At 40.4% G+C, this 25,369-nt stretch overlaps 1 protein-coding gene across 1 annotated transcript in view; it reads right to left on the reverse strand.

Annotated features, from left to right (window-relative positions):
* Positions 1–22,133, reverse strand: part of tjp1b (tight junction protein 1b) — a 34,854-nt gene extending 12,721 nt beyond the window's left edge. The window contains 11 exon segments of the mRNA XM_034141320.1: positions 29–179; positions 796–901; positions 1,958–2,094; positions 4,462–4,606; positions 4,709–4,877; positions 5,503–5,609; positions 6,304–6,619; positions 7,449–7,551; positions 7,652–7,776; positions 8,316–8,372; positions 21,926–22,133. Coding sequence (XP_033997211.1) covers positions 29–179; positions 796–901; positions 1,958–2,094; positions 4,462–4,606; positions 4,709–4,877; positions 5,503–5,609; positions 6,304–6,619; positions 7,449–7,551; positions 7,652–7,776; positions 8,316–8,363 — 1,407 coding nt within the window. The 5' untranslated portion in view covers positions 8,364–8,372; positions 21,926–22,133.
* Positions 22,134–25,369: the final 3,236 nt, after the last annotated feature.

Consider the following 25,369-nt stretch of genomic DNA (forward strand, 5'->3'; position numbering starts at 1 on the left):
TGCTTTGTTAAATCATAAAGTATCTCACCCTGAGAATTTGGTCGCCCTCCTCCAGGCCCTCCTTAGCAGCTGGGCTATCCTCCAGCACGCCGGCTACGAAGATGCCCACGTCGTTCCCCCCCGCCAGACGCAGCCCCACACTCTCCCCCTTCTTAAACTTCACCAGCTTCATGCTTGGCCTGAGGAAAGGGGATAAAGACAATACTTAAGCTTATTTATTTCAACATGACACCATTTGCTGGCATTTCCCTCTTTTCAATGTAAACCTCCATTTATGTCATCGTTGAGTGACTCTTGGATGCCCTCCAGATTTCTCTTTTGTTGACTTTATTTAGTCTTCAGTGAGCGTACAGAAGCATAGATGTAAAATTGTTCTGTAGAAAGAGAGGGAAACATTCCTACAGGGCATTTGAATATCATTTAACAGTTTTGCTGTAGACAGAAGTAGCCACAGTAAACCGTTTCTCTCACGCACAAACATTGTGCATCCAGCCATAATAAAAGCTGCTTATTCAACTTGCCAACAAACCCGTGTGTGCAGAAAAACACATTTCTTAACAGCATTGAACTCTATGCCTTGGGCAGCCAAAATGCTTTGTGCAGACAACTGAGGGAGCATTTAGGAAACTGAAAGAGCTGCTCCAAGATGTGTGCTGTGGTTTGCCCTGCAGTCACGATTCCTTCCTCACAATTGCCTTTTTGTATTAAGTCAACAGAGGCTGATGGAAGGAGGCACTCACAAATGCCACATATCAGGAGACTTTAATGGTTACCATATTATACTGTTAATATTACCGTAGGATGCCATCGTCATGGGTAGCGCTTGGCACGGGGGCATCAGAGGGGCTGACTGGCAGGTCAACATCTGGCTGTCCAGGCTGAGCATACACAGGCTTTGGCTCTGAATACAAAAAAAACCACAAACTTCATTTATCACTGCAGACAGATGATAAACATGTTAAACTGCACCAAACATGCTTAAAACAAAAGATATACTCCTTGAAACACAGTTGAAACAATACTGCAGACACACATGTTAAAGTCAGAAGAAGTGCATTAATGAAGTGTTTGAAGCAGGCAGTGTTATCGCACAGACGCTTGCACACAAATCCGCTGGAGGCACAGAGTGTCCTGAGCGCGGAGGTCGAACAGAAAGGCAGCAGAGTGCTGCAGGCTGAGAGGAACGTCAGACTCGATCAACTCATACGGTTTATTTTCCCTTGGCTCCGGGCGAACTCAGCCAGGCTCAGCAGGCGATTGGATCCAACTTTTATTTTTCTCTAGTCGTGCTTTTAAAAAGGGCAAAAATGACTGGTTCAAACAAGACTTCATTTTATAATGAAATAAATAAATGTTCTGCTGCTCATGAAGGACAGGGAAAACCAGGCTACATGTTGCATTTGCTCACAAGCCACAACAATACAGAATGTAAGGATGTACGGACTCGTCTATGAGTTCATTATTTTTTTTACAAATTATTTATTTACATAGTGTTATTCTGTCAGGTATATTTTTGTGTTTGTCCTCTGGCAAATGTCCTTGTTAGTTTTAACCATATTAAGTCTACCTTATTCTCTTTTTGCCAAGGTCAGCTGACCAAAAGTATGAGCATTTCAGTGTTATCTTAGTCAAAGAAAACCACCACTATTTTTGTACATTTTTAGTCAATTAAAACATTTTTGTCTATTTTAAGTCATCAGATCACTAGCCTAAAATATCCCCTTGTTTCTTTATCCTAAGGCCTTTTATCATCTCTGTTAACTTGAATAAGTTACTTGGAGTGAGTTCTAATGATATGGTGCAAGATGTACAGGAAACAACAGTTTATAATTGTTCGTTTTTTTATCAACAAAATAAAAGATCTTTCACATTCCTTGAAAAAAAGGTAATTGACAAACATATTTCGTTCAAGTACACAAACGAATCACATTTAAATGCAGATTCTTCTCTCACGGACCTGGGAGTGGAGGAAGTTGTTTCTCCTCTCTAGCAGCGGCCGCCTCCTTGGGTTTGGGCAGAGGAACCTCCTCCGGGAGCTTCACTGGGGTTGAAGACGGCTTCGAGATTCGTTCGTCATCACGACTTCTGTGACTGCTACAGAAATAGATGTTTTTGTACAATTTATCTTTAGAAAAGGAATATGTGAGATTATAAATAGTGTATTCTGCAGATGTAGAGCTCGGAGGCAGGAGGAGAACTTTAAGGCTACATCTCGACTACAAGCAACAAAACTACAGCTGAACACCACTCAAACACAAAACCTGAGATGAGTTCAATTCTCTCCTGACTGCAGTGGACACGCACTAGCTGAGAAAGAAAAATATTATCTTAGTCTTGAAGGTCACTACTTTGTCAGTTCACTCTTTTATGCTCTGTTTTACAGCAGCTTATCTGAGGGATTCTGTCCTCCAGGTGAATTTCACTGTTTGGCTTTGGCTGTAAACCAGCACAGGTTTGACTTTGATGCCAGTTAAAAAAAAAATAGAAAACAGTCAGGCTGCGTAAACTGTAACTCACAGTGACCCCGGCCAATTGCGTGTGAGTAAATGATGATAGAATTTCCCCGTGTTTTGATAAATGCAGTTTCCCGATGTGTTTCAAATGAGAAATCAGACGGGAAATGAAGTAAGCAGAGCAGGATCTAAGGCTCTCACCTCCTGCTCACTGGCACAACTTCACTGGCAAAACACTGCTTTAATTGTGATTAGGTAACAATCCGGTTTGAACCGGCTGCAAAGCGACACATCCCTTTTTAAACCCCTCCAGGAGGAGGCCCTACTTTTAACAGCCAACTTCCTGAACTGAAAGAAAAGGTCACAGGTCACTGATTCACGTTCAAATAAATAATAACATCCTGTCCTAACTAATCCTTCCTGTTCATTAACATAATCGATTAATATTCGCCAGGGCTGTCCGATTTTCGAATTTGATCATGGTCAGTTTCTGGCATCCCTAATATTCATAAATGTGAACAGTGCCCAAAAATACAATCTTTTCAACCAAATGTGGCCAGACATCCACAGATATAAAGAAAATCCTACAAAAGCTCAGCCACATGGAAAAGGGATGACAGTTGACACTAATAGCTGCTGACGGGCCTTTGTTCCTCTCCTGTTGGAGCCATGTTGTCTTTGTGCCAAACGTGTGGTTTGCCTACCAAAACATTAAGAGACACGAGGATCCTATGACACTTCCACCGGACTCTATCATCTCAAGTCAAAACAAGACACCTCCCTGAATAATTGATGATGAAAATTATCAGCATTATTATGAAGTAACATCTTTACTAAACATTTCTGCCAAGAAAATCTGTGAAATCTGTGACTCTGAAACCCCCTCAACTAAAACTAGATCTACATGTCTATTAATCTACATTAATTCTATCCAGGATTTACTACCAACACTATAGCTAACTACTCACACGAGTTATGGTGACAAACTTACGGTATTCTCCAGCTGTTAAGGGAATAAAAAGGGCAGACAAATCTCATTTAGTAAGTGTTGGTGAGACTGTACTTTTGCTAATGCCGTTCCCTTTGTTTGGCATACACCATCATCTGAAAGACTTTTCCAGGTACCACATTACACAGAGGATGTTAAAATCTAAACACAAAGTAATTTAGGTTAAGCACTGTACTTTTACACTAAGTAGAGCAGAGCATTGACCATCATTTTGACCAAGGTTGTCTCTCTTTGCAGCTTAGCAGTTGACTTTTATTTTGCTCGGGTCAATAAGCAGTGTGAAAGGGGAACCACTCTGGTGCTCTATTGAGTTTAAATGAAGAATTAATGAGGTTCTTTTAAACAAGGTTACAGTCACAGAAGTGCTGAATGGGCTGATGGCTTTTATTAACCCAAACATAAAATCGAAGGTCCTTCACAACAAAAACAAAGAAGCCTTCTTAATAAACGTTGATAGGTAAAAGCACAAACACAATGACAAAATCAGTTATATGAATAGCTCTTTAAAATAATAATATAACTGACTATAACTACTATAACTATACAAACCATTCATTATTAATAAAATATTAATTAATGAGCCAATTATTTCCTCAACTAATCATTTAGTTTCAAATGTGTCAGAAATGTGTTTCAGCTCTACCTTAAAATATGAAAATGTTTAGTTTTGATCACACGATAGGTCTTTGCTGTTATTAATATAGTTGTGTTAATATTACATCTCTGGTGGTAAAAAATCACATTGCTTGTTTTCTTAACACTTTGATGCCAGATTATGCATTTTCTTCACTTTTTGTGATTTCTTTTTTGTTGAAATCCTAATTATTGTTGCTGCTGTGATGCTACTGTTTTCTGCGCAAACAAGAGATAGATAGTAGCAAAAATAAAGAAGCAAAACTAAAATGACAGATTATGATTCAACACAGTTTTTGTTTCCTCCGTTACAGCTAAGAGACTGAAATATAAATATATATTAATGTATGTTTGTATGGATTTTACCTGCCGTTGCTGATCTGTGGAGGCGAGTGTCGGGAGTGGTCTGAGGGTTCAGATCTTCGGTCTGGAGAGCGCGAGCGGCTGCTACGATGTCTGTCATGCGATCGATTGGAATGGTCGGATGCCAGCGAATGGATATCTGAAATGTCTGATCAAACAAAAGAGACACTGCTCAACGACTGAGATACACACGGAAAAACTGGCTTTTGAGCCGATCCTCATTCCTGCCGAACGCTAACGCCACTCTCACCGTCTCTGTCGGAGGCGTTGGCTGAAGCGAGGCTGTCATCGAGGTCAGGGATGTTCAGCAGGGTCGCCCTGTCGTCCCTCTGAACCACCATTTTTAGTTTGCCCTTTGACCTTTCTATCAGCTTCTTGGCGTCTATCAAGGAGAGGTTCTCTGTCACTGTGCCGTTAATCTGTGGGAGTCAGAGAAAGAAGCTATTAGCCATGACATGACAAAGATATGCAAAATAAGAGAGATCAAATGAAGACTTCCTCACATTTGAATGCAATAAAATGGTGATATAAGAAGTTTAGCTTGAGTTACAAATGCTTTGTGTAAAAGGCACACTGATTTGTCGGAATTAGATCAATGTGTAAGATCAAATATGGGCTGTATTGTAGAACATTTGTAATTCTTTACTTTTATCTTTTGATTAAGCTCTTAAGTGCTAACATGAAATAAGATCACATGACATGTGTTAGAAGGCTGGATGTGAGAAACGATTGGTTCAGGACAGCTACAGTTCAAAAAGAACCTAGTGAACAGAAAAATCCACTTGATACGTTCTCCAAAATGTGAAAGCACTGAGCTACATCAAGCAGGTCAAGCTGCAGCTATACTAATAGTGCTGTTATGCAACATTAGATTGTGAAAATAAATATAAGGAATAAAAAGCACAGCGACTAGAACAGCAGTAACTGTACAAGTAACAATAGAAAAATCCATAAAATAATGTTATTTTAAATTGTTTTGTTCATGTTCAACATCCTATGATCTCTCCATATCAAAATGTTGATCATGCTTCCTGTCTTCCTCACCTTCAGTACCACGTCTCCCTCCTGGATGTTGCCGTCCCTGGCTGCCAGGCTCTCGGGGGAAATGTCCTTGACAAAGATGTGGCTGGCCAGGCGGAGGCCATATTCTGCTTACAAAGTGAACGACAGCAACAAAGAGCATGTTAGCACAGAGTTCACGTGACCACACCGCACTGCCTGCACTTCACTGTCAAGCCGCTGCTCCCGCTGGGATTAACAGTACTGATTAAAGAAGATTAATTGCTCTTTTACTTAGATTTACTTTAGTGAACTTGGATTTTGCTGCGTCTGGCAAGTTGTGTTTACCATGGCAGTTGACCAAGGCTGATTTGGAGGTCTTATTCTCTCCTTAAAGCCGGGCTCTAACAGTGGGGTTAATAAAAGGGAAGGTGACTTCCTTGATTACTTCAGAAAATCTTCTTTGTATTTTAATTTGTAATTATTTGTTTATTTTTTATTAACATTTTTGTCTTTATTTCAGTTTATTTCTTTATTTGTTCTTGTTTTATTTCCCCCCCTTGCACTTATTTAGTAACAAACAATACCATCGGATTAATCTCCCTTTTTATTTATTGTTAATGTGCTCTGTAACCTGTAACTCAATAGGTTGTTAAAGGGGTGTGGCCACATTTTGATTGCTCGGAATGTGCTGCATATATCATTACTTTGTGAATTTGAGATGAATGTACATGCCTTGTATCACTTGCTTTTGTGGAAAAAAACTGAGAAATCAATTAAGATATCTTCAAAAGAGAAAATCTTCTTTGTGCCCTCCTTTTTCATCCCCGACTTTGTGAGCCTCACCTTCATTTTTGCGGGATTTGACAAGTGTGACCTTCGCGGGGCGGGGGGGCAGGTTGTGTGAGCGGCGGTCTGAGCGTGGGGAGATGCTCCTCTCCCGCGAGCCGCTGCGTTCCCGTTCCCTGTCCCTCCGCCCGCTGCCACGCCCGCTGCGCCTGCTAATAGCCCCGCCCACAGCGCTGTAAGCCCCGCTGCGTCCGCTCCGCGTCTCGTATATCTCTTCATCGTAGCTGTCCTCCTCCTCGTCATGCTCTGACATCGTTTCCCTCTCCCCCAGGCGGCCCATGGGGACATGCACCTTCCTCTTTCGCCTGATTGTCTGGAAATACGATCAGTTACAGGAATATGAAATCAATCACTCATCATGCACTTTCTCCTACTAGGCAATTCTGGAATATATAGGAAATGTCTTAATAGAGTGCCACAGTGACGCCTTCGCCAAAAAGCAATGCAATTTCTCCATAGGATTTTGGAAAATAGCTGGAAATAAGGTCTGGTGGTTGACACACATTTAAGAGACGGATCACGTTTTGTTCTACGACATTAAATACATCGGCAGTGACCCCACTGGTGATTTTTGAAGAGTTTACGTGTCTGAAAAACGATGGTTGTTAACAAGTGGCTGAATAGGACTACAGAAATTGGCGAGGCCGTTGTACGTCATTACACCGAACACGTAAATACTCCCGCTAAGTTTGTTTGCCCTGTTCTACTTGAAAGCAAGTACATGCCTCCTGCAAACTGTTAGAACAAACGCTTCAACTTGTGCAATTTTGAATCTGTATTTTTGAATATGGATCTTAAGTTGGCGTGACGTTGAAGCAGCGACCCTGCTGTAGTTCGTTTATAGCATAAATCTAATCTGGCAATTAGATTTACGATTAGAAAATTATAAAAGTAGGGTAGACATGTGAATATTATCCGACTGAACCAAATGTGATCCGTCTCTTAAATGTGTATAAACCACAGACCTTATTTCGAGCTATTTTCCAAAATCCTATGGAGAAATTGCATTGCTTTTTTGTCGAAGGAACCGGAAGAAGCTTACTTCCGGGTTTTAGGACGTGTCACTGTGGCACTCTATACCATGCATGGTAACATACATTAACCAAATCAAAAGGAATTCAAAGTAGGATGTTGACACTTACAATTTTGGCAATTTTCCCACTCTTGCGAAGCTGCTGGACTGCGTATGCATGCTCCACGTTGTCCATGGAGACAGCATTGACCATAACGACTCTGTCATTTTCCCTAGAGAGAGGACACAGAGACAGGCATCATGCCGGAGTCCTTCTGTAGCAGGAAGTGTAATTCAATACTAATAAATGTCAATAATAGAACAACATCTTACTGCAGCAGGCCTTCTGCTGGACCTCCTTTCAGCACATCCGAAATGACAATGGAGGTCTCGCCACTCTGAAAATGAGGGTTATCCCGACCTCCTGATATGGCTATCCCGAAGCCAAACCCTGGTGCCTGCATGCAGAGAGACAAAGATTAGGATGTTGATGTGTGGAACAAAATACTATGAATCAGAATCAGAATACCTTTATTGGTGCATGCATGATATAAATAGGTCTGAATACCGACAGACAGACAGACAGACAGACAGACAGACAGACAGACAGACAGACAGACAGACAGACAGACAGAGCTAAGTGAAATAGTCGACTGGCATATTCCACTTTCTTTTAAACGGTACAAAAATATACATTATTACGAAACATACTCCAAATATTATTTGTTCACAGCCAGCTAGCTTTTGTCTGCAAAAACATGCACAAAATGCAGTTTTGGTGTATTTCTGTACGCTTCATAGACAAAAAACATGAACAGAAAAAGCTCTGATTCGTCTGTTCCACCTGCATCTGTTCACACAGTAAGCACACTTAGAGGATGCTGAGAAAGAAAGCACAGATAGCAGAAACAGGCAGAGCACAGAGATACTGGGAGCAGGAGGAGTTTGAACAAAGACAGATGTAGAGAGCATCTGAGGGCGGAAGGCAGATACGTACCCTGTGTAGTGTTACTGTGTGCTGTTCCCAAATGACAGTCTCCTCCATTGCGGCGCTCTGGAAGACAGAGATAAAGCACAGCGTGATTAACAAGAGACGGCCTTTTGTCTCCTGACAAAGGGACACAGAGGGTCGGTCATGTGACCTGACACTTCCCTCGAGTTAACACCAAACAGGTTCAAAGTCATTCAACATCTTCAATACAGCCGACAATATATCAATTTAACACTTATCCAAAGGACAAACCTATTGTTTTCTCTCAAGACATTGGTTGAATGACAGAGAGTTCATTGGAAACCATTATATTATTGATTACTGGTAATGATGTTTTGAGCAAAAATGGCAAAAAATAATTGGTTGAAGCTTCTCAAATGTAAGTCTTCTATCATGGTAAGCTGAATATCTTTGGGATTTGGGCTAGTGGTTGTCAAAACACTGCATTTTAAATGTATCGGAACTAACAATGATTTTCATTATTGATTAATCTATAGACCCTCCCCCCGTCAAGAAAACAATAAATCATGTACCATGCAAAAAATAATTATTCAAACTGATGAATTGTAACATTTCAGTGTTCGAGCTCATCTGCTCCTTAATGGATCTTCACAGCAGCATTGCAGCACAACTGTGACTTTAACCTTTATCTCTGTCTGCAGCATGGTCCATCAGGAGCTTCTCCATGTGAATAATGTGGATGTGATTAGCACAATCTAGCTAATTGCCTCCATAATGTATACGCTATGTACAGTAAGTGCACTTTTGCAGTATAATTAATCTTATCTTGGATTGAGGGAGAAGAGGCTTTTTTAAATGATTTGCATCACTCCTGCACTGCAAAGAAAGGAATGGAAGGAATACTATTAAAGCCTGCACTGTCAAATATAGAGAACACACACTGAAAACAATAAACGGACTAGTATCATACACATTTTAAACGACAATCATATAATTTGACAGGTAAGCCCATTTCCACTTCATTCCCTTTACTGAGTTAAGAGTTTCTATTAAAAGAGAGAGGCAGTCTCAGTGTTTCTGGCCTCTTCACATGCGAAATCTAATAAGGATGGGAACTGTCACATCCACTATACACATACAGCGCTGCACCCAGCAGCTTATTGAGTTTGTTTCAAGTTTAACACTTTTACCTATTTACAGTGATACAGATAGCACTGTGTTGTGCTTGGTTTTTATCTGCAGTACACTCACACGTTACCAAACAGACCACACACCGTCAACATCCTCTCCACTAAAGTAGACCCACAGTGAGAGGTGCCATGTTTACACTGAATACAATCACACAACAATACATACTCTATATGCATTACATTAATGCACACAATGTTCATACTGCTTACTGCACATATTTCTTGTTTCATATTTCATATTTTATGTCCTATAATTCATTCATAGCATTCTATTTCCATGTAAATTACTGGTTTATTTTATTGCTATTTAAAGGTGGGGTAGGTAATTTTGGAGAAACCAGCTCGAGTGCGCTAGAATTTGAAAATACACAGCCGGAAAAAATCTGCCACTTCCTCACAGAGCCCCTCCTCCAACACACACGAACGCGCACATGACCAATGAGGGCACGAGATAAGTTTGTGCACAGATGGAAGGCTGACAGGCAGGTAGGCCATCCAGTTATTTTAGCCGGACCGACTAAAATGATTGGTCGTGCTTTTTACAGTACTACTGCTTCCACAGATGACATTTTTTTAGGGATTTTTTTGCCAAAGCACTTAAGATATTCATTGCTATCGGGATGTTAAGAGCATTCCATGGAATATAACAAAAAGTGTATCTCGAGCCGGTTTCTCAAACTTACCTACCCCACCTTTAACTATATTTTATTACGGTGTCCTTAAAGATTTTTTGTTTTATATTAGATTTCTTGTTTTATATTTTATGTCTGCACCAAGTCAAATTCCTCGTATGTGTGAACCTACCTGGCAATAAACCTGTTTCTGATTCTGATTGATAAAACCCTGCTAGGTACAATGAGGTCACACTGACAGTAAGTCTTTGAATTAAAGCACAGCCTCCGTTACATGAACACCACAGAGGATGAGATGAAGGTCGCCTCCTTCAGCTGTTGGGTCAACACTGTCCTCTGCGCCCCACTTCTTATCTTATCTCTCCTTTTATATCATTTCACCTCCACCACAATCTCACGACACATTAGACATTCAATGACTGCGTATAAAATACTAGCAGGTCCATTCCTTTGGGGGAAATTACAACCCACATCACAGCAACTTAATGCAATAACCCCCATTTGTTATGTAAATTGATCCGACGAGTGTGACCTTAATGGGTGAGACTGTCGCACATTTCCCTCCTGCTTTGCCGGTAATTTCTCTGGCACCTCCAACACTTACAGGACTCGTTGGGAAGAGTGATCTCATGTTGCGGCACATTAAAGTGCAATGAGAGTTGAGTGGAGGGAGATGAACGTTACATTAAAGGCAGCATTACTTCTAGTGCTCGAACTCTCAGCTGACAACATTTTAGTAGTAGTAGTAATTTATTTTGGTCCTTACTGAGATTATTTTATTCCTTATTTTCCAAAATGAATGCATAAAAAGATTATAAACAACAATAAATATTGGCAACAAGGAGTAGGCTAAAGGTTTTTAGAATATATTCCTAATGGGCAACCCTTTCACTACTAGGTCAACAGAAGAATTAGCTTTTTCAGCCATTTCATACAAATTGATAAACATATCTCGTGTCGTGTGTTTACAATTCCATTATCAACATTGTTCTTACATTTGTTAATTAAACGCCTTGTTGGCAGCTTCAAACCCCAAACATCGAACGTCTTCACGTTGAAGATAAATCTGCACATCACCATAAAAATGTGGTAAAGTAGGGCCAACCAGTTCAAGTGAATATGAGTCACAGGCAAATGGAAACACTTTTCAGGGAGATAATGTCTTCAATGTGGGCTATTTTTAGCAACGTCAATGTATGATAGAAAAGTCTAAGGATGTAATTTAGCTGGCTGCTGCCGTCCTGTTTATTGTTTGACCCCCAGGCCCTTCAGCACGTCGTCCTCATGTCTGTCTCGACCTGTCGGCTAAGTGCCAAGTGTTAGCCCGTGTCTGGGGATACAGGTGACTGAATGCATCGCCACAAGTGGCCCCAGACGTTTGGAGCTTTGGCAGCAACAGTCTCAAACTCCTCAATCGGCTTATGGTTGGATTCACACAAGGAGGGGGGGGGGGACAAAAGTCTGCACAGGGGAACTCCCCCTGGCTTTTTATATTGAATACACTTCCCCACTTCCGAGAGAAAAAAAAGACATCTGAATATTAACAAGACGGCTGAAAACAGGGGCAGAAAGTTTTCTATTCGGGGGAAGAAGATTTATACCCGTATCTTCTTCATCAGCGCTGTGGAAACGCTGATGCAGAGAACTCCCACATTTCCTCTACATTTAAAGATGGTGTGCCACTGAACTGCAAAGTTATAGGAGGTGCTCGTTTCCAGTTGACATCCCTACTTCCAGAAATTCTTTATTAGCATTTATGCAGCGCACACACAAACGTATACATTTTACGCCCTGTGTTGCAGCCGGGTTGTGAGAAATGTGTTGGTGTCTGGGAAATATGATTAGAGAATGCAAACCGTGTCTGATCCAATACAAATACATCTCCATACAATTAATGGAATGTTAAATCCCAAATGAGGCAAAACAGAAGGAAGTGGAAAATAAATTAAAACTAAACAGAATTTTAGGAAGGGAAAACAGAAGACACACAGACACACACCCACACACACACCTTTCACTTTGAAGGGATGTAATTTTGCTTTCTCCTCCTGCAGAGCTCGTTGCTCTGGTAACAGAGGGGGAACAGTGTGGTGTTGTTCTAGTGGCCTGACATTTTCAGGCCGTGTCTGAAGGTTCCTCCCAAATGTGTGTGGGAGGTTTAAAAAAAGACGGCTGAATTAATTTAGAAACAAAACTTTTGTTTCACATTTTAAATAAGCACTCTTTATTAGTTGCTAAATGTGTATCCTAACACATTCAACACAAAAGGCTCCATGGCCTCAAAAGTACTGATATCTGTACTGTAGGAATTAACAAAGATACATGACTGGCAGTACAATCAAATACAAATACTGTACACACATGACATTTTGACTTCAACCCTACAACCAATCCAACACTTTATTGCCCTATTCAGAGCCAGGGACACTAATCTCAAAAGTCAAGTAAACAACATAAAAGCCAGCGTTTGAGTCCACTCTGCACTGCTCTGTGTACAGTTTGTACTGAAGTCGTGTCAGCATCCAGAGATTGATGAGCTTTTGTGGCCCTGTTGTGTACGCCCTTTATGGCCACAAAGTCCCGGTGCCAACAGAAGCTTCATGCCACAAGCCAGAGCCAGGGCTGGCAGCCGCTGCTCAGCGGAGACACACCATGTTGGTTGGGTCATGCTTGGGGGATTACAACCAGGGAACTTTGGAGCCAGCACTACAACACAGATGGATCACACAGCTGAGGACAGAGAGGACAGGAAAGCTGTGGTCAGAAATGGACTGTGTGGAGTCAATACACAGACTGTTAATGACACAACTCCTCAATAAACCCATACAGATGGGCTTTATTGCTCAGCAGAACAAACTATTAAAGCATGTCTGTCGAAGAAACTCTCTCACATCAGCAGTTTAAACCACTAATTACCTCATGAATCAAATTAGGGCTGCAACTAATGATTGTGTTCCATAATGGTAGAGCAGAAATGATTGTGGAGATGATTAGGCTATTTATTTCTAGACTGAAATTTGATCAGAAACTACTCTGATAAAGTATAACTTATTTTCTCTTGAGTTTTATGTTTTTAGCAAAACTTGCAAAAGCTCACTGGTTCAAGCTTTTCGAGTGTAAGTTCTTTGTTTTCTCGAATGGGTTTTGCACTCTTGGTTCGACATTGTACTGTATATTGACTGTTACTTTCATTATATTTAGATGTGCAAACCATTGTCTTGCTTTAACATTAAGTCCATAACATGTTAATGGTGAACAAATGCAAATCACATTTACCCAAAGTCCTCATTGACATAGGCTAAAGTATTGTTTTGTCCGACCAACAATCCAAAACCCCAAAATATTCGGTTTATAGTTACCGTACACAAATCAGAGAAGATTAGCAAATATTCACATTGGAAAAGCTGCAACCGGATTACCTTAGCCATTTTCTTTTCACAAAAATGGCTAAAGTACACAAATGATTTAATTGTGCTATAATAGATCACTGCAAAATACAAAAGGTTACTCCTAAATTAATCCATATACTGATCATTTCAACTGTATCTTTGTCAAATATGGCCAAACTGGTATTTGGTACCTCGTAATAGGCAGTCAATTATTCAAAGTAATCTATAAGGCACTGATTTCAAATGAAGCAATGACAAAAACAAGTAGTTGTGTGACCTGGCAGGACCATTTCAATCAAGTGCAATAAAATAATACCTGCTGTTTGGCGACTATTGGCAAGTCTACCAGCCACTTTGGCAGCATACTTGTCTTTTGACAGTTCTTTTCAATTGCAGATTTGCCTGTTAAAACAGTAAAAGGAGCTGATCTTTGGGGTCGCATTGAAAGCTAGCCTCACATCTCTTTCATCCGTCTCCAGATTTTTGTACTGTCGCTAATACAAACCCTAACCCTCAGAAACTAACTGATGTATCCAACTGCTTTGATATATTACAAGTAGGGATTAATGCATATGTGGTGTAAGGTACACATCTGCACCAAAAGAAAGTAGAAGGATATCTCAACCTGGAGAGGAAAATCTTTTATATACAGTGAGTCATCACAATACCTAACACGACCCATGAAGAGGGAAGCTAAGATGGTGTTTCATTTTGTATTCACTTTGGAGTATCATTACAATTAAAGAGAGCTGGCTCACCAACTCTCTATTCAGCAGAAAAACGAAATCTTTCTCTTCCGAAAAGGGAGCTGAGGCACTATGGTGGGGTGCTCAACTCTCTGACAGAGAATAAATGTTGTGCTGTAGTATGGTTTAGGGGTGAGGCAGAACCTTATTCAATTTTGACCGCTCTGGGACAAGAGTAGCTAAAAATAGCTCTCATTAATTCTGCCGTTGTGATGCTGCAACAGAGTGATTTAAGGGAAATGTGCAGCATGAACACTGGAGTACGTTTATAAATCTCATGTTGGATTAAATGCCACAGACTGACTGAAACAAATGATGCAGTACAGCATAGAGAAAACATTTACTTTCTCTTTAGTGCACATTTGAGGCCTGAGGAAAACAAAGGGATGTCGATCATTTTCACAAAACCTTTACAGTGCCAGTGCACGGCAAATATGGCTATTCAAACAACATGACAATAGAGGAAGCTGGGATATTATATAGATAACTGTATTTTACAAACAGTGGGACTGAACAACATTTCAAGTACTCAATGTTGCGGTTTAGCTCAAACAAAATCAACTTAAGAAGATAACTTGTAGATAGTTTAAACCGTGATAATGGCAGGGTTTTCCAGAAGTTAGTAAAGACTTTAGTGCACGTATTCCCTCTAGAAAATCTTAAATGTATCATTTAAATTATGCAACTATGCAACACATTGCTTACTCAAAACAAGGATACTTTTAGGACAGTATGGAAGTGGCACTGCGGCCAAATACAGAAAACAACAGGATCACACTCCACTGTGGCTGCTGGCAGTGAAGCAGCAAACAAGTAGAATGAGATGATTGATCACTTCAGGAATTGAAAACGATGTGCTGACAACTGCTAAAACTCCCCTGCTCCGGAGAACATATTCAGATGCTAATGAGGGCCCATGCCTAGCACCAGTCCCCTGAGAGAGAAGTGACACTCTGCACATACAACATGGTTAGACACTGTGCTGTGGATCCTCTAATGGAGAGCAGATAGTGGGAGGGATGCAGCAAAGCATGCGTGATAGGAAGGTTAACGGATGAAACCTATTAACTCTGACATAAAACTTAATTACAAACCATTACAGCCATCAAAGACACACACGTGCATTATTTAACAGCATCAGTAAAGCAGACTTCTACCTAATTTCCTTTCATCTTTTTGATTTGTTGCTTAAATAATCAGATAAATCCTGATGCATTGAAGATCAGATGTACTTACACAAGTTCATCCTGGTGACTACAGAACACAAACAGAAGCGACTACTCAGTAAATCCAGCAGGAGACTCCTGCAGACGAACATCAGCAGCCTCAGTGTTTAACCGCACCAATCAGTGCTCGCAGGAACCTGCCCCCGCCTTTCTTTCCTTTCTCTTTCCTTGGCTCGGAAACAACTGAAATTACGACCACAGGTGAGGGGTTAACAAACACAACCCGAAGCTATACCCTAAAGCTTCCTCTGCTCTGCAAACCTCTGTGTCCTCTCCCAACATCATTTTCTTCAAAATGTGTTCCTCGCTCCAACTCTCTCCTTAAACGCTCATGGGATCGGAGCAAATCCCCTCTGGCTTGGCAGCGGTCTGTGTAGGATCTGCAGTTCCGCTACAGCATGGGACTCCTCTCTACTAGCATCCATCCGCAGTGTAAACTGCTGTATCGGACTTAACCCCTGAGGCGCCGCGTTGAGCCGGAGCAGGAATCATCAAACCTCTTTGCATGTGGGACATTAATACGCCCCTCCACCCCAGGTGTGCTGCATTGCATGCATAAATTATGCTCAGCATGTCAGTGACATCCCATCGAGGATTACTGTCCGTCAAAATGACAGTTAATCATATACAACACACAAGGACATTTTTCTTAAACCCTAATAAATATGACCTCCAACACAAACAGGTTGCTAATAAAGCAATTAAAAGCTAAATTAACAAAAAAAGTGAAAACTGAGGATGAGATAAAAAGAGGCACATGTGACTTGTGTAACATCCCAGGTACAATGAGGAAGGACATTCTGAGGATTATACAATCTGTAGGGCAACACAATACTGTATGTTTCTCAGCAAGTATTTTAGTAGATGTATTGATTATATTTTCACTTTGTTGGACAGCTTTAATGTGAGCAGAACTAATAGTTATTTTGTTCTTTTATCTTTCAAATTAGTACAAGATGTTAAACTGTTCTACAGGAGAATAAGCCCAACAGCCTGCATTTAATATCCCCTCCAGCAATTGTTCACTACTTTATAGACCCCTTCCCAATGTATAATGGGTTTTTTTGTGTGAACTTCAGCAGCTTTATTAGGAAAAAGCTTACTGCAGTGCAGTTTAGACCAAAACAGAAAACAAACCAAGATTATTGTTCCCTCCAGTGGGAAACAGATTGGTTATTATCAAACAGTATTTAGTGGAAACACTTAGACAAAGTTTCAGGAGTGTTTATATTGGTATCATCTTACCACATTACTGTGAAGATGTATGTTTTCAATAGACTCAGTGGCATACTGCATGGCTGCACAGGATTGTGAATTCATCCTGTGGCAACTCCAAGCATCTGCAGTATGTGCCAACAGCATTCGTGCTGAGGCGCCACCTGTTGTCCATGAAGAACTACATTTTCCTTCACCAGCATAACAAAATACATGAGTTGATATTTAAGGCTGGGCCGTCCATATCTTAACAATGTGTCCCAGGTCGTGCTGAGACCGGTGAGAGCAAGACAAGAAAAACGAATGCACTTCGTTGTCGGTGAGCAACATTTTACTGCCCACCTCATATTAATGCCCGACATGATCAGAAGGTTACAAGGCCGCTCAGGGCGCCTTAGTTTGACATTAAACTATAAACTATCCACTCAACCTCATGCACTTAAACATCCCTTACTGCCTGTAATACACTGATTGCTCCTCATCACATTCTTGACATTTATGAGACTGTTATTACAGTTTATTAAAACTTTATGTAAGGGCATGATTTGCATACCCTGTCATTCAGTTCTCCAGCATGGAGGTAAACCAGCAAGGACCACCAACAAGACCGCAGTGTGCTGAGAAGGTGTTTACATGTTGTTGTTACAGATGTTTTTGTAAAAGACAAAATGCATCACAGTGAAAATATGCAATAAACACACAAATTGAAATGAAAGGTAGATAAATAGAAAAGAAATACCCCAAAATAAACCATTCTAGTCTGCCAACCTGTTATAAGAATGTCTTTTTCCAAACATTTAGCCCAGATTCATCATTAAGGTAGAACGTGGCTCTAACACCAAATCAAGGCCAGTGGGTCATGACATCCCCTTATCAGTCAGGATAATGATTGAGTTGGACAAGCCTGAAAGACACCCAATCACCGCTGGCTAAAGAAACAAGTTACATCCCACAGAGCGGAGCCTGAGAGTTGTGACAGATTCCACACATAGTTTGCTTTCTCCACCACCTTCTCCCTATCAGCCTCCAAATTAATTATTTCTACATCAACCTGAAGTGGCATATAGGGAACTCAAGCTGCTAAACGCTTCAAGTCAGAAGCTAAGCCTCTACTACGTCTTTTTTTAATACCACATGCCTGAATACCGAATGCTAAAGTGTGATTACGCTCTGTGAAATAAATAAATATGCTCATTCCTTCTCATCTCTTTTCCAGCACATTTATTTAATTATCAAGAACCTCAAAAATAAATGTAGTCCAGACAACTGGAGTTTCTATCCAAGCTTCAAAGCTCTGCTACCATTGCACACATGTTAATGTTTATGTAAAGGTCTAATGTTTGTCTGGAGTGGCAAAATATGTGCAGGATGAGTCCAATAGGCAGTCCATCTGACCAAACGGCACACACTGTCTTGCAGAAATTGTCTTGAAAACACAGATACCTAATAAAAAAACAATCAAAGCTGCTTTGAAAAATACACAACGTCGCATTACTTTGAGCCAGCAAGGATGAGGTTTCAATTTCAAAAATGAGGAAGCCAGCAGCAGCATGCAAACATTACTTGATGTGCTAAACATTGAGTATGTAATTAATGTTTACATTAGATTTGTGTTTAGCCAGTATGATCATTTGCTTTCATTACAAAGATAGCTGTCATATTAGTGATGCTAACACTTTCTGTCCAACAGTGTAGACCTGGTACAGGTTCCTCAGACAAGAAAAATCCCACCTTTTGAAGGGCACATATTATGTCGCTGGTCATCTTTTCATTTGTTATAACACGTTTTACAATCCATGTTGTGTTATTATTTGGCATTATAACAGTGTGGATTTTCACAGATAATTTCCCACAAAAGAAAATAATCTAATTCAAACCTTGAGTCTATTTGTGGACTGATTTGTATGCTGTAGTCAGTGATCATAGCCAGAGCACATGGAGCTGGAAATCAGCTCCTGAACTCAATCAGCCCAGTGGAAGTTATCAGTGCCCCACACAGAGCACATAAGAGGGCACGAATGTGCTGATAAGCTGAGCCTCTGACCTGCAGCCCGCCTCCTCCCCGTCACTGTGATTGAAATGAGGATGACGCAGCCCATGAAAAGCCATGATGATAAGGGATGTTTCTGCACTATACCAGAAAGGAGGTTCACGTTGAAATGTGATTGATGAGAGATTGTGCAAGCCTCCTTATCCTGATAATTCCACACCCCTTTCAAAAGGGAATTTACGATGGACTTGATTTACACAGGCAAGCTTCTGTATTACTGGAGCTATAAACATAATGTATATGTGCCATTTGTTAACACAGAGACCTACTGTACGTTGAGGACATGGAGGTTAATGTCATATTTTTAAAGAAGTGTTTGCTAGGAAGTCTTAGCTTGGCCATGTACCAAAGCAATGACCTTTCAATGTCTGAAGCAACTATCAATTAATCTTTCAACAACTCAAACCATCTCCAAAAACTAGCCTAAAACAAGGTATTATAAAATATGTAAGGAGCCAAAGAAGATAAATCGATGGATATCAACTATTCAAATCCAGACCCAAAATATGTAATTGACCAGGTCTATCAGTACGTGTCTCTACTTTGAATTATATTTTTTCAATGGTTTGTTTGTAAAGCTTAAAAAACATAGGCAACACAAAAATATATAATGTCAGTATATGATGTATACATGCTGAGATGTGTGACTTTTTTGTTGGCATTTTTCTATTAAACTCTCTATGGCACCAGTTAACTGATAATTCATCTTGAGCCAATAGAGAATGCAAAGTGGACTTGAAGAGGACGACAGGATTAAACTGGGCTGCAATGCAGAACAGAAATCCAGCTAAATTGAAAAAAAAAGGATTAGATCTATTAGCTGAAGCAGGGCGAAACAAGGAGTGTCAAAAGTTCATTTCGTTCCGAAGTTACACCTCTCATTGGATGAAAATATCAGAGTGATTCTAATTATACATAATAATCCTTGGTGTAAGCAGAGATATAGTGCTTTAGGAGAGTGAAGGCTAAGTCATTAAATCATTTTCATTTTTATTCTAGTGGCACCTCAAGGCTATCACTATCCCATGCTATCTTCACATCCTCACACCAATATGTAGGCATTGTTTTCCCTTTCACAGTTAGACCACTAATCTATTCAAAGAGAAACCTGAGGACATTCTCTTTTATATTCATAAAATAGGCCATGTGGTTTGGAACGTGTTTGCATAGATAAGGTTTAACAATATAATAGTCTCAACATTTGATAATAATGCATTAATACAGTCTCGTGAGTTTTTCTGTAATGTAGGTCTGTTATAACCATATAACCAGCAAGAGTAGATAAGCCTCTTATTTCACTCCGTTTCTACAAATAAACAGGACTACAAAACTGTAATTTGAACTTAAGTAGGCAAAATATCAAATACATGTGTCCTTTAAAAGCACGATGACTCAGATGACTGCTGATCCCATGACAGCTTAGGTCAACATGATTTACAGGCCAACATGTATGGCTGCCCTTGAGCTGCAAGATATTGTCTTCGTCTCAGGGGACATGCTTTCAGACCCATCCCCTGTCTAACACTGCCATCTGAATTTTTTTTAAATAGTTTAATTGTGCAATGAAACACTTAATGGCTGCCACAAATATATGTGTGTGTGTGTGAGCCAACCTCACTTCATTTGAAAGATCTGTTGACCTGCTCAGCTTCAATTTCATAAACCTGTTTCTATCATGAGGCGAGTGATGACATATTCAAGTCATTGACTCAAGCTCTTACAGAGTACAATACAGAGATAACCTCCACTAATTCATGATACTTTAATTGAAAGATATACCAATTATACTTTGTAATGAATGTATCTTATTGTTAGAGAAGAAATGTAATGTTTCTTTATGCTTTAAGTAGTCATTTGGCGTCCATTCAATTTGAAACCTGCCATCACACCATTATAGAAACCAGACAACTAAAAGAAAAACAAGAGACAACTCAATTCTATGAGCAAGCAATCTACCTCATACAATTCACAACGTAAGTGAATAAAACATGAATGTTGAGGTAGGCCATAATGACAACTTTAAGAGCATATTTAATACCTGACAGTATTCATGATTCTGACATTATTTAATCCAATCCAAGGATGTGAAATATGTTTAATATTCATGTATATATGCAAATCAGGCAAAGGTTTTCATTGTTTATTTCTCACATCATTCAAATTACTTCAGTATTTACTTATCTCTTTTGTATCTTTTAAAAGGAGTAAATATATTGAAACCTGCTAGATAGTATCTGCTTTACACCTGGTATTCATCTCCAGGCTCATAATGCTTTTGCAAATCAGATAAATGGGAAAAGACTATGAATGTTGTATGTTGTTTGACCATACCAGTTGTAGTTATGACTAGTTAACAGCAAATGTAACGAAAAACGATAACTATCTACAAAACAATACTGTCCAGTGTTGACAATATTCAACAGGTGATGACTGGTGCTATTTGTTCAAGTTAACAGTATCCATCCCTTATGTAAATAGTGAGATGTTTAGCATAGATGAGCTATAAGCAAGCCTACGGGAAAACCCCCAAAACACAGCTGACATGACGCTATTATGACAGCTGGTACAGTGTCACCAAACTAACAAGCTAACTTTAGCCAACTGCTACCTAGCTTCACCAAAGACCCACATTGGGTTTACAAACGGACCATCAAAACAAAGGTGAGCCACCGCTTGACCTTCCCTTTCCTTTAAAAACCAGGATATCATATGTGTAGCAGCTGACCTCACGACACCACTCCCTGCTCTCCCTCTCTCAGTCTGACACTTTATTAATATTGTGCCCCCTTTATACCCTCTTGGTCAAATCAACCCCCTAGCTGGCCGACATTTTGTTCCCGCAGCTAGGCTAGCTCATCCCGGTTAACGTCACCTGGACGCTCCGCGCACTTGACATGGGAACAACCGGTGATGACAGCTCCACCGCAGGGCATGTTGTGACTCCATATTGCCGCTTATGCAAGCTCCGCGGAAATAGGGCACCGTTATTCACGTTTTCAACCAGAAGTTAACGTTAGCATATTGGGGCAACTAGCTAACCACCTAGCATTGCGCGTAGATGCAGTTCGCTAGCACTGAGGGAGCGGAGTTACCTCAGTTATTGCTCGCTTGTTCCCGCAGACACACATCCAGTCAGCGCCTGCGGCTACAGAGAAACACTCTCTCTCAAATAACGTACTCACGGAATGATCGAGAAACCCCATTCACCTTTTGTTTAAGCAATGCTCCTCCTCACGGCGTGCTTGTGATAATCTGACAGAAAACGGGAATTAAAAGGTCTTCCTGGTGTGGTTCCAGAGCAGCAGCCGCCGCACTGCAATGGCAGGCAGTGGATGAAGCTTCTCCCCCCCTCTGCTCTCACACTTCGGCTGCCGTCACCGCCGCGGTGACAGTGACAGGTTCGCCTGGAAGAAACCATTCCGATCTGTCCGCGGGGGGAGGGGTAGGGATGCAGAAAGAGGCTGCAGAAAGAGGCTGTCCACAGCACCGCAGCAGCAGCAGCAGCAGCAGCAGCATCAAGCGCCATTCCAGCGTGAGAACAAGCGTTCATCGGAGAGGATGAAAATACACCGAGGAAGCGTTATCAGCTCTTCGAGAACACAGGGGAGCCCACTATTTATATGTACGAATGGATGCGGCGGTTATCATAGTGTCATATATTTGAAATACACAAATTAATAAGGGAAACAAAAATAATGCCTAAATCTAAAAAATGAAAGTGCAGAAGTCTATTGCATTGCATTGCAGTAAAGACCCAATGCATGCTTAACGTCCACATTGATGGCATCCTCACTGCGGAATATCACAGTTTCACATATTAGACATAATATTGTGAAACGAATATTACAACCACGTTAATTCTAGGGTAGGTTTATGAGTTGTGACAAAAATAATTCGACCAACCAATTTTTGATTTGTGGACTAATGACAGGAGTCAGGCATGTAGGATTGACATAGCTATACGCAAATGAAAAATAGATTTGCATTGTGTTTTGGTTAATAAAAGTATTTTCATTGGCCAATTTTGTGCAAAACAATAAGCAACTTTTTTTTAGTGTGGGTGGTAATTGGATGATCAGCAAAGTAATTAACAGCTTAATCACCCAAAAATATTTTGATTTGATTTAGATTCAACAATATATCCTAAAATATTTAATAATCTATATTTTAACTGTATATGAGCTACTAAAATAACTTCCTGTTCCATGTTACATTTTCTCTAGTGCCCCAATATTGCAGTATATTTTTTTAAAGCTAGACTGCAGAAGGCCTATAACAGTCCTAAGTGGACACAAAGCCTTGTAAGCTTTGCCTTTGCTGCAAGTGACGTAAGGGGTTATAATTTATCTTTAAAGAGCTTTTAACAGACATCCTGATCAAACAGAGAGCTAATAAATCGGTTTGAGGATCAGAGAGCTATCAAGAGCTTTGTTTGCAGTGAGAGTGAAACTACATTACCCTCATGCACCATAAGAGAGGGGTGTTTGAAATAGTTCTTTATATTATAACTTTAGCGTTATTTAATCATCTTTGAACATTTGTTTTAACAATACATTTCATCCAGGTTCTGAACAGCGCTGCATACTTTAACAAACTTTGATGAAGCATACTTATTTTACACCTGGTATGAAAACTTTCAGCAGATACAGCAGACATCCTGATTATTTCTTCACATTCTGAAGCATTTAATCTATTTGTCAATTAAAAAGAAACTAATTTGAGACAATAACTTCCTCGTGTATGGAAAGCCTTAATATTGATTTCACAGATCAAATTTCAAAACTGAGGCGTTTGATTGATTCAGTATTCTCTGAGACAAAAGGCTGGACAAGGACAAGTTGCTTTACCTTTTTGTGTGTGTGTGTGTGTGTGTGTGTGTGTGTGTGTGTGTGTGTGTGTGTGTGTGTGTGTGTGTGTGTGTGTGTGTGTGTGTGTGTGTGTGTGTGTGTGTGTGTGTGTGTGTGGGTGTGGGTGGGTGTGTGTGTGTGTGTGTGTGGGTGGGTACGTGCATAAAGAAGAGAGCTATATTCATTTCAAAATGATGACTTCCTTCAAAATATGCTGTGGTGGATAAGGATTAGAGGCCCTTAATGTGGAAGATATTTCACTTTGATGTTTTTTGTTTTGAATGCGAAAGACGTTGCGAAAAAAATAATCTATTTGGATATCACTTTTAACTACCGCAAAACTCCTTACAGGGAAAGCTGAGGTAGGCTACTTAAGTAGTAATGACATGCTGCATAAAGCCATTTAAAATGCAGAAGATAGAACTAAAATCCACCGTACAGTCACGATGCTCAATACTCCTTCCCATGGGGTATACGGATTTAATCAATATACAGTAGAATGTAAATTGTGCACTGCACCAAACTCCACTCTTAAGACTCCATCGCATGCACTTTAGTTTTTTTGTGCTGGCCTTTCCTAGAAGTTCCTAATTCTTTGCAGAACCTTTACTTGTGCATTTTATCACTTTGAGATTGTGTGACCGTTCTTGTCACCTCTACCTCTGGCACTAATGAGCGCAGGAGAAGATAGGGGCTGAATGTAATGCTGGAGGAGCACAGAGGTCCCGCAATGTTGCTGACGTAGGGAGACTTGCTGCAGATTTCATTGGAGGATCTGAAGGAGAAGAGGGGGGAGGCCGGGGCCTCTTGAATCGAAGAATGCGAGTTGTACAAGGTCATAAGAATAAGGAAAACATATATACCCTGTGGAAAAACAAAATATGATGTATAGCAGTTGTAAATATAGGAACAAGGAAACTGCTCTGAAACCAGTGAATGTGACCTGCACCTCCACATTTTTGTTGAGTGTTCAGTGATAGTGATAACATGCAAACCTTTGGCAGTGTGTCAGGACAGTATATGTCACTAAGCACGAATGACGGTTTGACGACAGCATTAATCATCATGCATCACGGTATTAAAACTAGCTGAAGTACTGAAGCAGAATAATGTAATCACCCCCTCCTGAACTGCATGAATGTAACGTTTTTTACAGTCTGCATGAAACTAAACTGGCTCTGATGTGAGTTTATGCTGCTTAATGTATCTCTGTTGAAGCCCTTGAAATACCCTCTGTTAATGCTACAGCAGTGTTTGCATCACTGGCTCCAACAGCACAGAGGGAGTTGCACATGCCGTGCAACAGAATTATGCAGGCCCTCACCCCCCATCAGCACATTTCAACTCACAGACAGGATCCAAACCAGAGTATAACTGCAAGAACAAATCACACGAGTGGGAAAGCAAATTAGAAATTCACAGCAGGTTGGCTTTTAGAGTGCTCTGCCCCTGACGGCGAGTGAGTCACCTCTCAGCTGCACAGGTCAGGAAAGCAGCCTACTAAGCAAAGGTTGGCGTGGCTATCTATGAGCTTTAATGACTGCAGCTATCAAATGACGTGACAGACGTTAAACATAGCACTGCAGCAGAGGAAATTAAATGCTTTTGTCTAAAAGCAATCTGAGAGAATAGATTTTGTTATGTGACTCCGTGTTGCCAAAGCTGCAAGATGAGACTCAATACTTTTTGCAACTTATCTTGTTATCCAGTCTTTGGTTTTACAAATTGGAGTACATCAAGGTAATCTCATAAGGGAGTGAGCTGGCTACTGTACAGAGGCTTGTATTTCTGAGATTTCTGTGTC

This window comes from Trematomus bernacchii, unplaced genomic scaffold (assembly GCF_902827165.1).
Source record: "Trematomus bernacchii unplaced genomic scaffold, fTreBer1.1, whole genome shotgun sequence".
Lineage (NCBI taxonomy): Eukaryota > Metazoa > Chordata > Actinopteri > Perciformes > Nototheniidae > Trematomus > Trematomus bernacchii.